The sequence below is a fragment of the Salarias fasciatus genome, chromosome 13, assembly GCF_902148845.1.
Source record: "Salarias fasciatus chromosome 13, fSalaFa1.1, whole genome shotgun sequence".
NCBI classification, from domain to species: domain Eukaryota; kingdom Metazoa; phylum Chordata; class Actinopteri; order Blenniiformes; family Blenniidae; genus Salarias; species Salarias fasciatus.
The window spans coordinates 13046103-13061915 of NC_043757.1; the positions used below are offsets into that span (position 1 = coordinate 13046103).

At 43.9% G+C, this 15813-nt stretch overlaps 1 protein-coding gene across 3 annotated transcripts in view; it reads left to right on the forward strand.

The window, feature by feature from the left end:
• The window catches only part of macrod2 (mono-ADP ribosylhydrolase 2), a 410420-nt gene extending 395808 nt beyond the window's left edge, over nt 1-14612 (forward strand). For all 3 annotated transcript variants that reach the window (XM_030105906.1, XM_030105907.1, XM_030105908.1), the window contains 3 exons: nt 9328-9366; nt 9845-9916; nt 13248-14612. In XM_030105906.1, coding sequence (XP_029961766.1) covers nt 9328-9366; nt 9845-9916; nt 13248-13270 — 134 coding nt within the window. In that variant the 3' untranslated portion in view covers nt 13271-14612. The remainder of the gene's footprint in view (nt 1-9327; nt 9367-9844; nt 9917-13247) is intronic.
• The last annotated feature ends 1201 nt before the right edge of the window (nt 14613-15813 follow it).

The following is a 15813-nucleotide window of genomic DNA, read 5'->3' on the forward strand; positions in this document are numbered from 1 at the left end:
AAGAAACCGCTTTGCACCTCATGAATGAGGGAACCGAAATTCACTATGTAATTGTCTCTAAAAAGTTAATATAGCTCCGAAAGCTGAGCTCATTCCACAAATGTTTGGTTTTTAAAAAAAAAAAAGGAAAAAGAAAATGGAGCACTATTCAAAAGGAAATAAAAAGAGAAATGGATATAGGATTTGTGTCGAGAAGCCTTTTGCTTTATTTACAATAAAGTAAGAATCCACCAAACAGCAGTGAGAATCCTTCAGCTGGGTGACTGGGTGCAAGCCGGACAGATGAGGGGGTGAAATCTCTGTGATAGCACACTAAAGCCAGGAGGGACCCTGCAGGAGGACGAGAGACGGACCCAGCAGGTTCTCCATCAAAAAACCTCCGTCTGAACGCAGCGGCCAGAAAGAAGCGTCACGTGAACGCCGAGCCGACATTTCCCCTGCTACTCTCTCACTCTTACGGTTTTTTTTCTCCACAGTGTTGATCTTCCAATTTTTTTTGTGGTCAAATCTATCACAGTGCATGAGGTGAACTGCAGGTCATCGCCACCAACGCTTTTGTTTCTGGCACTAAGATTTCTGCGTCTCGTAACTTTAACTGGATTGTGTTGCTGACAGCTGTGTGAACTCCGCCGTGACTCTGCCGCTCACGGCTCACTTTATGTGACTGTGAGCAGCAGTCACGAGTGGCGTGTCGCTCCTGATCATCATGCATCCACATCCCTCCCCTGGAATATCAACAAATGTAAGAAAATGCTTCAAAGTGGACGTGCAACGAAATCCCCCTCCAGCAGCTGTCATGAGGATTGGTTTCATGTTGTTTGAGAGTGTCATTTGGGGGAGATTATTGATTTCCACAAATTGTGCTCCTTCAGCCTGCCGGCACAATTGGCTCCTGTGAAATCCAGCAGACCGGCCTATGGTAATGCACTGTGACCCAGTGAGGTTTTCTTTTACGTTAAAGCATCACGTACGAAGTATGGAGCTGTTCTAGTAATCCTTTGCATATCAAAAGGAGTTTTTTTTTTCCTTTGTTTTGATAGATTGAATAATTTATCTTCAGACTCATTGGTATAGTGTGCTCTGAAAGTGTTGTTGGTGAAGTTCACTTTACATTTATGGTCCTTTGTGATGAAGGAGACGATTCAGAGCTTTATCTAATTGGTTCTGTGCACATTTTTATATGGGTGAAGAATGGGACGCTCGTGGTGTAAGTCTAATTGTGGGAGGCAGCCTGGTCTTTCCTGTGGCTCGGAGTTGTCAGATCACAATTAACTTTTGGCATAACATTGTGTGCCGTAGCGCTGTGTGGCTCCTGGGGGAGCGGGCTGCCACAGGCTCCAGACATTAGGCCACACTTGTGTTTTATAGCTTTTTATACGCACTCTGAACGTGGAGCCACAGCGATGCTACGAGTGCCAGGTACACACAAACATATTGTTATACATATTGCTTTATGGCTGGATTTAATTTGGCCCGTCTTTCTTGTTTGATTACACAATTTTGATGCTGTTCTTTGACAATTTTTCGGACACTCAGCATCAAATCAAAAATATTTCCTGGTGATTTCATTTGATAGAGTAAGCTGCTTATCTCAGCACTTTCTTTGTTCTTGACGTCCCACATAAGGTCAGTGAGAATCTGTGTTTTAATGTGTCAAAAAAACAAAATTGCTTTTAGGTGTCAAAGTAATTGATTACTGATTAGGATGAATGGAGAAAAACGCTTCATCCCATACAACTACTCTGCTAAAATATTAAAGGTGGCCATATCTATACACCTGTTTGGAAGGTTGGATTGAAAAACTAACAATTCTCCTTCTACAATAAAGTGCTATGTTGCTTTAAAAAAAAAGATTCATGCAGAATGTAGGGTTTTTCAAAAGGCATGAACACATATGTATTTATTTACTTTATTTAAGTTGTAAATAAGGCTGTGGTTTATTTGCGATTCTAAGACATTCAGAAAACACAAACAAATAAATAAATAATAATATTGATCAAACTGTAATTGAAGCGCTGGCAGGATCTGACATGTGCTCTTGTCATAACTATGATTCTTGAACTTTTTATTAATCTCTAAGAAGTTCTCACACCACTGAAAAGCAGAGAAATGCAGCTTTGGGCATTTATCGTACTCATGGTGACCAGTAACGTTTACCAGCAGATCACACAGTCAAAAACACACGGAAAAGAAAGCATCTCTTACTGACTCCCTTGGTTAAATTATTTCATTGATTGAAAGTTGAAGTTCAAAATCAGTCGCACATTGCAGATTTTTGGACGACTCTACAACCATAAAATCAAAATAAAGTAGACAGCCTGAAAATAATTGTCGCCATAAAGACAGCTGACTTGTGAGTTGGCCTTCCTTATTTTTCATTTGGCCCCTGGGAACATTAATTGTCTACCTCTGAATCTGATTTTTCCCATTAAGCCACCTGCACTTTTTCCCACAGATATTGTTTTGGCTCAGTTCATTACCTGAACCACAGTGAGTCACTCTCCTCACCCTGCCTTCTACCTTCTAACAGTGAATTCAGATAAAACCTCCACATTCCTCCTTTGACCAGGACTTTAATGAACGACGAGGACGCAGACTTGTTTTCACGGACGTGACAAACTTCACAGAAATGTATGTAGTTTTGTGGTGTGTTTAAAACACTCAGACGATTCAAGTATTCTAAAAAAGAAAAAAAGAAAAAAGAAGAGCCTCTCTATCTCTCTGTAAGGTCATCCTCCTGATAAGAAACACGTGGCTCGGGTCATTTTGCTGCAGACTGAAGGTAAACAATCAGTGTGCGGCGTGTCCATTATGTTGGTCACCTCTGCCCCAGTAGCCTGCTTCAAAGGAAGGAGGCCTCATCTAACAGGCTACGAGGGACATGCTTTTTCTGTTCTCCTTTGAAGCGTCTCTTTTGATCAACTCTCTCATCCTGTCTCCACCCACTGTTTGGTTTTCAAAAAGTGGCAAATGAATCAACACGCTGCAGAGAGGCTGAATTCGTCAGTCGGCAGAGATGCAACAAATGTGCCTTTGAAAATATGGCAACATATTTTGGTCACAGTCCCACATATCCGCCCTTAAGAAAACGCACACAGACAGAACAGACGCCGTCTGCCTGGTGAGTGATCTGCGTGTGGTTTGCCGTCTCCTGGAGGCGGCGTGGAAGATTTGACGGTCGAGCTGCTGAAAACAGACTGAAACAAAAGTTGAACCCAGGCAGGATGTCGACAACAACGATGTCTGAGACTCAGACACGACTTGTGGGATTTCCAGTCCTTAACTCTTTGGATTTTGGATATCATTGTGTATTTGACAGCATGGCGCTCCTCAGATATTGGATACCCAGATACCAGATACCCTTTTGTCTGTTTCTCTGCATGCTAGATGCGCCATCCGATCAATAGAAGTAAGAGCAGAAAATGACACAAAGTGTCAAAGTGCTGCTGTTAACATAAACAGAGGAACAACTTTATTCTGACAGTAGAACTCTTAGAGAGAAATAGATGATGTGGTATCTTTTTTATTGTTTATGCTATTGCAGTGAAAATAACACATTTTGTTAAGCATAATCTAAAATAGAAGTATCATTCAGAATATTTATTTTTATCTGTGCATTACGATTATAGATATATTTTTTTTAATCATTGCTTCATCATCATCCTCATCAACAGTGAGTATTTAAGTTGAGGAAATATCCAAACCTTATTCTTAATGTGACAAGAATTCCTTTAAAAGATCATCCGCTGTATAAATGAAGCTAAACTGTATTTAAACCTAACATTGGAAAAGTTAAAAACAGTCACGATAAAGAAAATTCAGAGCCACAGGTTGCAGACCTCTGCTCTTAATAGAACGTTTAATAAAATCAGGATGAAATAGTATTATTATCTTTCTTCGTAATTAGCTCTGTTTCGGGCTCAGACACATAAACACGCTGCTTCTAGTGCTCTTGACCCGTGGAGCTGCTCTTTCTGACCTTTCCATGATCGACAGCTGCTCTCATCGAGTCCCTGCTTTTCACTGCAGTCTAGACACGTACTTTGATTCTATTGACTAGGCCGATGCATGATCTACTCCAGAAAACCTTGAGCTGTCCGAAAGAAGCATCACTTCATCATTGCGAATCGATGCATAACAGCACAGCCGCCCGGAGCGCAATCCCGAGAAAGACCCGAGCGTCCAGGCCGCTCCTTCACTCTGCTGCTGCCCCCACGCTCTGCTGCAGTGTGTCCCCCATTCAGCGTGTCGTAGTGGGGGGGGGGGGGGGGGGGGGGGGGGGGGGGTCACTCAGATGCCACTGGAGTGAGCGCGCTGCCGTGGCGGGCCGTTTCCTGTAGCGGGGGGGTTCTCGGAGTGCAGGTGGAGCGTCTAAAGATTATGTAAAGTGATTCAGTGAGTGATGAGAGAGGAGCAGGCCACCACTGACAGCAGGTTTAGCAGGTATGTAGGTCACACAGGGGGAGGCCTCTTTTGCATTTCTCCCCTCTTCCATGTCTATTTTTGTGTTGTCTCCTCCTTTCTCACTTCTTCACTTAATCAGTTATTCACTCACGGCTTTCATCTCAGTGTATCTTCCGTGCTCAAGTTTTTTTTTCTTCTTCTTTTCTTTCTAATCTCTTCTTTTTCGACAGACCGTGGCGACGCGCTCACACTACCTTGGACAGAGTAGAGAGAAAAATAACAATCTCAAAGAAGACGTTGAGAGTTAGTCTTGTTTCACTCAACCCTGTGTCTGAGAGAAGGTTTGCTGATGGTCATTTTTACTTTCTTTTTTTTTTTTTTTTTTTTTTTTTGCAGCATATGCTGTCAGCCATGCTGCCTTTCTTCTCCTGCCATCCCTCCCTGCCTTCTAATCTTCTTCACTCTCCTCCGAGTCGCAGGTTCACCCGAAAGCAGATGGCGTCCTGTTCTCTTTTCACTCATTCAGAGTGCTCTCTGTCTTCTCATCTCGTCATGCGTGGCCCGGGCCCGTTGTAATGAGCTCGGGCCTTTTCAGTCTGTTTAGAGGACCCTGACCCAGCTCTGAGCCGCCCCACCACAAACACCCCTGCAAGGTTACCCAAACCCACGGGGGACCACAATGCGACTTAGTGTCCACAACCTCTTGGCATTTTCTTAGGGAGAAGAAAGGCGGAATATTAATGAAGACTGTGGGCTTTTCAGGAGGTTCGCAGTAGAAAGGGGCGGTCACAGTGTTTACTGAACAGGCTTGTTTTCATCTCCTGAGCCCGCAGGTCACAACTCAGTGCTCTTTAATTGGCTCGGATTGTCAGACAGTGTTTCATCTCATAGAAGAGAAAACTCGGGCTATCAAATACTGACCCTGTCCTTTCAGAAAACAAAACAAAAAAAACTTTTTCTTGCTGTTCTGAGAGTGGCAGCTCATGCAGCTGAGCTGTTTCCACAAGCACGCATTCTGCAAACTTCCCATTAACATATGAAAATGGGCTGCTTTCCACATTTGCCAGCTCATTAGTTCTTTTGGTTTGGGCACTTGTAGAGGTCCACCCGCTCTTGTTTTGCTTGGGAAGGGTTGTCTTTAATTATCTTTGCAGTTGGGCCCAAAGCTATTAGTCTAAGCAAAGTTCACTAAGGGGGCTCTTTGATACTCGCTTAATATACATGGACCTGCAAAGATGAGGATCAGAGACCCTCACAGACCACCCAGTTTACATTCTCCATTGAATTTTGCTCTCCTGTCCCCAAAGCTTTCATACATGCTGACCTGAACATTTTTTTCTGCTTTATTCTCTTAAGATAAAGTGCTTTTGGGCAAGAGGTAGCACTACAGCCGCTTCATGAAGATCGCAGAGAACAAAGGCTAAACTTGAAAATACTTCAAGCCCTCTATGAAAAAGTGGTGCATTTAATTTGATTTGGACCTACTCTACCGATCCAGAAGCTGCTGAGCAGCGATTGGGAAAAAGTGGGCGTCTGATGGTTTTTCAGCACTTCCCTTTGCTGCGCCTGTGATGGGTCGTGTTCATTGTTGAGCAGGGGCAGCTGGACACCTGTGAGTCAGGCCTGAGATCAAAGCGGCGGGACCTGCTCAGACACAGCGGAGCGGCCCGCCACGCCACGGTGTGGGAATCAAACAGACGGGAAAAAAAAAAAAAAAAAATCCTCCCGGGGAGCTGACACTGTAGGGCACAGACACTTCTACACCTCCACACCTTCATCGATCTTTTTCTTTTTTTTTTTTTCCTTCCCTTTCTGCCACGAAGAGGAGTCGAATAAAAGATGCTGAGATGTCCTGTGGCTGTGGGACAAAGGAAACCTCCTGTTCTGCCCAAGGCTCCTGTCTGGAACATTAAGCAGAGACGCTTCCCCTCTCCGCGGCGTGGGTGACCCACAGGGACTTCCTCCCATGTGGGCTGACTGAGATGGAATGACAAGACCGTTAAAGATGATGCAAAAACAGAAGCACCGGTGACAAACGCTCCCCGACAATGATGAGAAATAATGAGGGAAATCTGTACCAGCTTTAATTAAATCTGCATCGTGTGTATTGATAGAATGCTGGAGAATCTTCTACTCGCCACCGCCGTCCCGTTCTAACACATTACCTATCATAGCTGAATATGGCGCTGCGGTACTCTAATGCTGACCAACAAAACGCTAACTACCTCTCCTCTAATAAATGAATGGAAGGTGGGGGATGTAATTTTCTGCTTGTCTGCATACAAGGGTGACTTATACCCAACTGTCTTCCTTCCTCTGCCATCTCCTAAGGTGAGGAAATGAGAGCACATGCACATTTTCTCTTCCTCCATCTTGATGGCGGTTTTTGTTTTTTTTTTGTTTTTTCTTCTCCAGGATGTTTTGAGCGGAACTAGCGGAAGGCTGAAGTGACAAAAAGAAAAAGACAGTATTAGAGACGGCAAAAGTTGGGATAAAGTTTTTAAATGTTTTTTGATCTGCCGGGTGACCTCGGCTCACTTGGAAACGAGTCTGTCCGGATCTCTTTGGTCTTCGTCAGAACGTGATGATAGCAAGGCAGATAATGAAGAATGAACTCAATCAAATGAATCCACCATGTGAAATCAGATCAAAGACGCTTTGGAAATCCTCATTATCAGTCACCTTTGCTGAGTTTCTGTCTCGATGTGGCAATGTCAGCACCGCTGTGGTTCTAACACGGGACCGAGATATTCATATTTCATATTATCGCTCCCCTTTCGCCGGCTTGCTGTGAACGCTAACAATAACCTATATACCACGCATACTCATAAATTATACACCAAATTAGAGGCTGGGAGACACTGATGAGGACTCCTCCAATCCTTGATCCCAGCTTTAATAAAAACTTGTGAAAGCTGTCCAGCTTCCCGCTGAGAGAGGGTCTGTTTTTCTCCTCTTCTTTCTTATCTGCCCTCTGCGGACTCTGCCTCTCCTTCACCAGAACCTTGACAGAGGCCTGTTTTTTTCCTTTGACCCCCACCCCCCCACCACCACCACCATCTTGTTTATGTGTTTACCACAGCACACTCGGATCCTCCCCTGAATGATAGCCCCACCACTGTCAGCACACGGGAGTAAAATTAGAGAGCGAGGCGGGCCAGCGCTCCTATTCCCTCCAAGCTTGGAGCGTTCAGGCGCAGGCCGGGGCAACAATCAATTGAAATTCTGGACTTTTGGCTTTGTTTTTTCCTTTTTAGAGATCAGTGCTCTCTATTAGAGGAGGAAGTGACTGGGTTGTTACTACCTGTGAGAGAAACAGAGGGGAGCATGTGGCATGAGGCCAGCGCTTCAGTGAGCTCCTGCTGTTGCTGTATGTTCACACATATGATGGAGGCTCTGTTCCAACATCAGGTCCCGCCATCAGCTCTAATCCACATAAAGGGATTATCTGGAAAAAGTGCTATTAATTGGCATATTATTTCATGTGCATGCATCGTGTATTTTCTTGGTATCAATTCCATATGGCCACCCGTAATATACAGATTATGCGTGCATGCTTCCTGTCTCTTTACTGTTACAGGGAATCTGCTTCATTGCATAATTTAACAGGAGGGCTCGTTCTTGGTAGTTTCAGCTAGCCTCATCTTTTCTTATGGTTACTGGAGATATTGTACTAATCGAAGCTGATGCGGAAGCATAATGCCTGCAACGTCAGAGGAAAAAAACACAGATGTTACATTTTTTCAAGTTTGAGTATTTAAGCCCATTACCATATGGTTTCAAAACCAACAGCGAGCACACTTGTTTGCAAAACTGTTAGCAAACACAAGTGAGCCACGTATAGTAGGTCACATATGGTGCGTGTGCTCACTGCTGTCATTACAGATAGAACGCACATCAACTGCGAGAGTACTCCGACAATAAGACCGGAGTTATATATAACTAGCATATCCCGGTAAATGGTCGCATGTGTAAGCGAGCGTGATGTTGTTTTGCCCCCTGGACGGTTCCAAGCCTCAGATGAAAAGGTAAGAGAGGAAAAAGCTGGCGAGCTCGTTGTTGCTTCATCCTTCCTGCGTCTCAGCAGTCCTCCAGTCCCGGTGGTGTCTACGCGAGGAGAAATTCATTCTCAAGTGTTGCAACAGATTAAATCAGTTACACTGAAGAAGCGGTGTAACGCATGTTCTCCATAGCTGACAGCCTCCAGGTGGAACTGCCGGAGATGTAAAGATTGTTATGCAACTCACATGCCGTGTGCATGCTTTCAGGATCCGCAACAAAGGAACTTTGCTTTTCTTCAAGTAATCAAAATGACCTTGACCGTAGACTTCTTGCGGCTTGCATGCGGGACTCTGACACTACTCTGGAGCCCACGCGCTCCTCTATCACCCTTAAGCAGTTGTATTTGTTTATACTCTCACCCGGCTGCCTGGGGAGTGTTGTTATTTTTGTGGCATGCTTTGTTTGGATGATTGTTGTTGCAAAGAGAGAAGCGCTGAGGTTTTCTCAGGCAAGTGATGAAGAAGGAGTTGTGTGACTGCTGAGGTAGCGGGGAGGATACAGCCGAAGAAGGATGTGTGTGTGGGGGGTTCGGCTGCCTTACAGGGATGGCAGTCTGTAATTAATTTTGCATGTATCTCTGTCTCTCTCTCTCGTGCTTCTCACATTTGTTTTGTTCCTCTTATTTTTTGTTGTTGAAGTACAACTCTTTAGGAAGGTGCGCTGAAATTAAGGATGGTACAAATGGTGATTTGAGGACGGAGCTGCTTTTACTTTCTTCAACCAGTTCCACTAATTTTGTTTAATATAAATAGCTGCTCCACAGCTTTATAGAGCAAAGACAGAGAATCTTGCAGGGCTTCAGCACAAAGTGACATTCACGTGGAGTGACTCGCCTCTCTCTGTATGTGTTTCACTTCACAGATGTCACTGAGGTCAACGACACTGGCACCAGCAACGGAGGTGGGTGGAAATGGCGTTTTCCCTCAGTGTGCTCCGTATCCACTCCAGGCGCTTTGAAGCATCACTAAAATCCCGCTGCTTAAGGGACTCCTCCCCGCGGTCTGCAGCCCACATCCCCTCCTCCCCTCCCCCCTCGCTCCTCCTGCTTCTGAAACTCACATTCATCGCACATCACAGTAAAGATTAGCATTTTGATTATAGATTAGATGCTCTTAAATTTCAGTCGTAGGCAGCTCTGCCCAGCATGAGAAAGCCTCGCTGTAACGCATGCTCTCACTAAAATAAAGACTTATACTTAAATGTTCACGTCAGGTTGGATCCTGGGTAGATTGTAACCATAAACCAGCTCGATTTCCTGAGTTTGCTTAGTTAAACTGATGCTCTTGCCCACAGAATGAGGAGCAACAGATTTGTTGATCCTCTTTGCTCCTTCTAATCTCTTTCCCCTCTCTCTCTCCTGTCTCTTCCTCTTGTTTAGAGGAGATGAAGGATCCTGTCGAGAGCTCAGAGCAACCTGATTCAATTGTAACTGACAGCATTCAGTCCAAAGGTAAGTGCAAAAAAGGAGGCTCTCCGGCCGGCTCGCCCTCATCTCCACTTGTAAGAGGGGATCTTATTAGTGGCCGCAGCTGCTGAATTAAAATGCACTCCTTTCAGAGAATCCTCAGCACTGTGCAGTCAACTGTTACCCAGTTTCATCCTGCTTGTTTCAGTTTTTAGAGTTTTTTTTTTTTTTCTTTTCGCCTCCCCCGTCTGTCTTCATCTCCTTGTCTCTGTAGGAGCAGGCAGCAGGCAGGCAGTTTGTGCGTGCTCCTCCAGGGCTAAATGCATTTGTAAACCCTCCCCACCCATTCCTGGTCTGCAGCTACAACCCTGATATTTTGGTACATGCGTGTCAGAACGTCTTCAGAGATTGAGTGTGATGAATTACCTGCAAACTCAACTATCACGTATTTAATAAATCAAGTGGGCGATGCCTATTATTTTACCATGGAGCTTACTCTGAGTGCAGGGGCAATAATCATGCCAATAAATCATATTTGAGAAGGATAGCGTACTGTTGTTATTCTGGGGTCTCCGTCGAGATGTGCCGTAATGAGATGGCATGTAATTTGAATGCGGACATCTGCTATGAATTTCTATGACTGTAATTGTTCTGCGTGTGGCTCTGTTGAATGGATGAGCCAAAAAAAAAGGATTCGGATTTGGGCATCGCGGAGTTCTCAGGTAGGAAAAAAAAAATCATTAGGCGAACGGCTATGAACAGATTGTCGGGGTTGAATAAATAGGACAGGCGAGGAGCATATGAAATAACTTGGCAGACACAAACAGGTTGGAGAGAAAGCTTAAACAATGCCAGACGAAATGCCAGACAAGAAGGGGGGGGGAAGAAAGAATTGTTCTGGAATAATGGTGAGGATCTGGGTGGGATGGTGTATGAGGGAGCGGCGCAATGTGTGGTCAAATTAACCAGAGTATCAATACACACGACACCAGGCAATCACAGCAAACTGCCCCGTTTTCTGAACCAGGCTGATGGATTAGTTTGTCTTTACAAAAGATTCATGTTGTCATGAATGTGAGACGAGAGCAAAGCGAATGGATCAGCCTCAGTGGGTGTTTATCCGTCTGTGACAATCAAATTTGTCGAGCATCGCTGATTGAATTTAGACAAAACTTTGGGTACTGTTATGCATCACTGCACATTATTGGTATTTACAAATTGATCATGGGTGTTTTATTTGATAAGGAGATACAGAATCCTCTGAAGAAAAATAGCTATTTGAAAACAACAAACACTCAGAGTTGTGAATATTTTTATAATATTTGTCCTCCTTCAATACTTCAAACCTCACATCAAACCTTTTTTTTCTGTGAGGTGAGGGTGCAAAACTCCCAACGCCCTCGTACAATCCAGGTCAGTCCAATTCATTAAAGCTGGTCGACCATAATGTCTCCACTCACAAGGCTTTGGGTGAAACCTTGCTTTCTTTTATTGTAATCAAGTAAATAAAAGTGAGAGGTGTTTCCTCTTTATCTTTCACATAAGGGGAGCTGAATATTGGCGCTCCGAATATAACGCAGCCCCGTGCACCAACACACACATATTTAGCACCTCGTCGTCGCAGTAAACTTGGAGGCAAAGAGGTCGTACAGGATTTCATGGGCTATATACTTTGGCGGCCCCTGTGCAGTACACGAGAGGGGCATAATATTGAAGACACCTCTCAGTTTATTACAATCCAGCTCAACGCCACAGCGAGCTGCGACCTCAAAAGCAAACATGCAGTTCGATTAAAACTTCTCTGATGATATAAACATGATTACCCATGTAATACGTGTGTGTGAAAGCAATATTCATGCCAGAGTTTCAACTTGTACTGTTCTCCTCTGCAGCATTTCGAGATTAGTGAAATGTGAAGATCACTTAAAATAAAATATATTACATTATTTGTTTTTACCTTTGAACTTTTTTTCAATAGCTTTGACTGTGTTTAAAAGAAGCAAAAATAATACCATAAAAATTGATGTTTTCTTAAAAACCATCCATAGAAAATAGAATATAGAAAATAATCGGGAAGTCCAGTGTTCGACCATGAGTGTCTCCTGACGGTGAGACTAAATGTGAAGGTTGAGGAGGAGTTGTGGAGGTTGTGGAGGAGGCCCGATGTGTTTAGAGCTCCTCCTGGTTTACAGGCCGTCTGTAAATCGCAGCTGCTGGTTTTTAAGTGTGTTGAATGTGTCTGCCACTGGAGGAACGTCTGGCCTGAATAAACCCCCGTCAGGCTTAACGCTACTTGATTTTTTTTTTTTTTAATGCATTTTCTAGATGGTTTTTAAATGACAGGGTGAGGTGGTTTTGAGTTGGAAACAGATGCAGCATGTTGATGTTTAAATGATTCCCACTATCACAGCTCCACTGAATAAACAACAACAGCCCAGCTTTGGTTTAAGTACCTCAGAAAAACACTTGCAACAAAACAAAAAGCACAATATAGATAATGTAACATCCAGCAGTGATAGACACCGAGGCATTTAGTGAATCCCAACCTGAAATATAGCAGATGGCTATAAAATACAAACCATGACTGTTAAACTGGTAGCACCCTCTCTGCGTTACACCTAAGAGGTTTTTGGGGATCCCTGTGCATTAGTTTCTTCACACTCATCTGCAACACACTCCAACACAAGAAAAGTCTCATCAACTACTGCTACATTCCAGCATAAATAATAGCAAAGTGATCAATCATTTATCAAGGAACTGTAGCTAAAAATGAGAGGTCACTTCATCGATTGATTTCAGTCTGATTTTCATTTTAAAATGTCAGAACAAACTGAAATAATCTCATTTGTACAGTTCAGTATCGTGTGCGACGAGCAGCAGCTCTGGGTCCGTCCCTTTGTGGAGATGGAACATTTTAAGCCGCAGTCTTCCTCCTGCTCCAGCTGCTTCGTTTTCCCAGCATGCCTTGTTTCATCACAGCTCCAAGTGTAACTGATGTAACCATTGCAGGCCGCGATATGTGGACTGACCCAACTGATTTCCACTTTCAAAGTAAAACTCTCTACATGCTGTTCAAAGATCCAGCTGATATTGAAAAAAAAGAGTTCAAAAAGGAGTTTATTAGGAAGTCTGACTTCTACCACGGTTTGTCACTCAGCTTGAGACAAAGCATGTCCATTGTGTGATCGAATAATTGGTGAAGGTGAACTTGACTCAGAATCAGAATATATTTATTTGATGAGCTTTGACTGTTCTGCTGGGGAATCAGATCACATTTTCCCTTCTGTGTCGGTATAAATAGGATCTATGGAGCAGAGGGAGGGACAGATCGGCCCTGGTGAATCACATCCCGCTCAGATCTCGCGTTTCTTTTCAGACCCCGTCGAGAAGAAAGAATGACCAGCTGAGAGGACGACAATCAGCCTCATCTGACAGCCAGCAAACTGTGCGAAGGCCAACCCCACTGGTGTCAGACTGGCCCATGTCAGTATGGGCTCTGACACTGGACCAGGACAACCAGTCACTCACATGACGCTCACATTCCCAACCTTACTTAGCCTCCTCCCCTCTCTCTGTTTTAGAAACGATTCATCCCCGAAGTATGTATGTACTGTATGTATATGTATGTATGTACAAAACCTTATTATAGGACTTGAACATATCAACCAGAAAAGATGAGCCATACCTCACTGTGTGTTAGTCATCCATCACTTCACCAGCTGGGTGCGATGAGATAAACCAGGTTCGAGTCTCTCTATTGGATAAACCCACTGTGAGAACAGGGTGAAGCTGTCGGAGGACAACAGCGTGTTTGACACGGCGGGCTGGATGACGCTCCGCATCAACCATCCTGTTGTGCTTACGACTCAAATACCGCCGCCACAAGTCACGGCGACATTAAACAGAGGAAACCAGACAACACCCTGCATTTGTAAGCCTCAACAAACTGACACCTGCCATGTCCCCTCACACACACCGCTGCAGCCCCGGCCTCATTGTTTAGTCAAATCAGCCGCCGCCGCCGCCATTCAGACCGTGGTCTGTACAGGCGAGGCGCCACTCCCAGGTCTCTCATCTGTGAACGTCACATTTCATCCCCCGCCGCTGCTCCAGCAGCAGCTCCTCTAACCAGGAATCTGCTCATCAGCACCCATGCACACAAACCAGGATGTGAGTGTCGTTTAACAAATTGATTGTTTTTTTTCTTCCTTTTCCCCCGTGTTGTTTTTTTTCTCTTCTTCTTCTTCTTCTTTTTTTTTTTTTTTGCCATATCCAGTGCATGCCAGAAAACTGCTGTGAACTTCACCAACATACACAGGAATTACAGCCCTCTTAGCTTTCGCTTGTCTCCTTCTTACCTGATTGTCTATAATTGTATCAAAGGAATCTGCCTTATTTCTTATCAGACTACAAAATCACAGAGCGGAGGAGGAGGCGGTCCAAGTATGGATTCTCGGTTGTGTACTGCTTGCAGATGATTTGTATTTTTCAGTACATCATGTAATGGCTAATACCTGTTGTTAATCATTTTATCTTTCTTTTATTTGGTTGATTTTAAAACTGGATTGGGTTTCTTTGAACTGTGGGTATGATTCATTGATGATTTTCGGTGGTGCCATACTAAAGATCGAAAGAAGAAGTTCTATGAAATGATGCCTTCATACTTTGATGTTTGCTTTGCTAAACTATAACAGAAACAACTAATAAAAGTTTAAGATGGAAGCCATTTGTCAGCTTTTAATGCGTGAGTCGTGGAGTTGTTTTTCCTCCCGTCGCTGCGGCGCCTAATGTTTTGTTTTATTCCAACGGCAGCCACTACAGTCGATTTCTCCCCAGTAATGTGTGAAATTGAACAACTGTAACAGAGCAATCAGTCGTGTGTCTCTGGGTAGACAGAAACAATTAGTCAGTCCTGTGATCTCTGGCGAAGCTCGCTCTCCGGCCCTCAGGCTCTCTCTTGTATCAAATGAGACGAGATATCTGGCAGACCCTCTAACCCCACAGACCTCCCCCCCCCTCTCCCCCTCCCCCTCCCTTTGAGGAGTCCACCAATCGCTGGAGACTTCACAAGTAGTTTGTTCAGACTCAGCAGCTCTCCAGAGCAGAGCGTCTCCGTCCAATGAGCTTTCTGATCTGCGCTGAAATCTTACCTTAACGGCCGTTTTTTTTTTCGTCTCATCATAAATGTCGGCTAATGCTCTTTGAAGTCCCCGGAGAGCCGACGAACGGCGGCACAAACCTACAGTTAAGTTCATTTTCCATTTGCGTCTTCATCACGGCCGCGGCAGTTCGTTCAGGGGCCGCACGCAGCCCGGGTTGATCTGAATTAATCCGGACCAGTCCAATGATAATAAAAGTTAAATGAGATCACAGATAGAAAAAAAAAAAAAAAAAAAGAAACCCTAAAAATTTCAACTGCTTCATTTTGAAAATATTCACATTTGTTGCACCTCTAGTTAACAACCTGAAATCCTCTCCCACTTATCAGGCCGCACGATTCCTGCAGCCTAGACTGTCTATGTTTTCATCTGATGTTTACATCATTTAGTATGCAAAAAATATAGCACAGCTGAGTTTAGGTCTTCATGTTCTGGTATGTCTGCTTATCTGACTAAAGCAATGTGAAACAGTGAACAGTGCAGGTGTGGAAGTTGATTTCCATTAACAGACTGCAAGCTACAGCACTTGAAATTCTCAATTCTCAGGTTGTATGAAAGAATAATTGCAATTTTATTCACAATTGTGACGTCTTAAAGTTAGTTAAAATGCTATTTTAGACTGTTTTAATGTAATGGGTGCAGTTTCCACGCAATGTATCTCATCATTCAGCAAATAAAAACCATAAAAACATCAAGAATTTGCGACACACCAGATTCCTTCTGACTTCACAGCCAGAGAGAAGCGCGTTCGGTGTAAATGTGGATGCTGCAAACTGGGGCAAT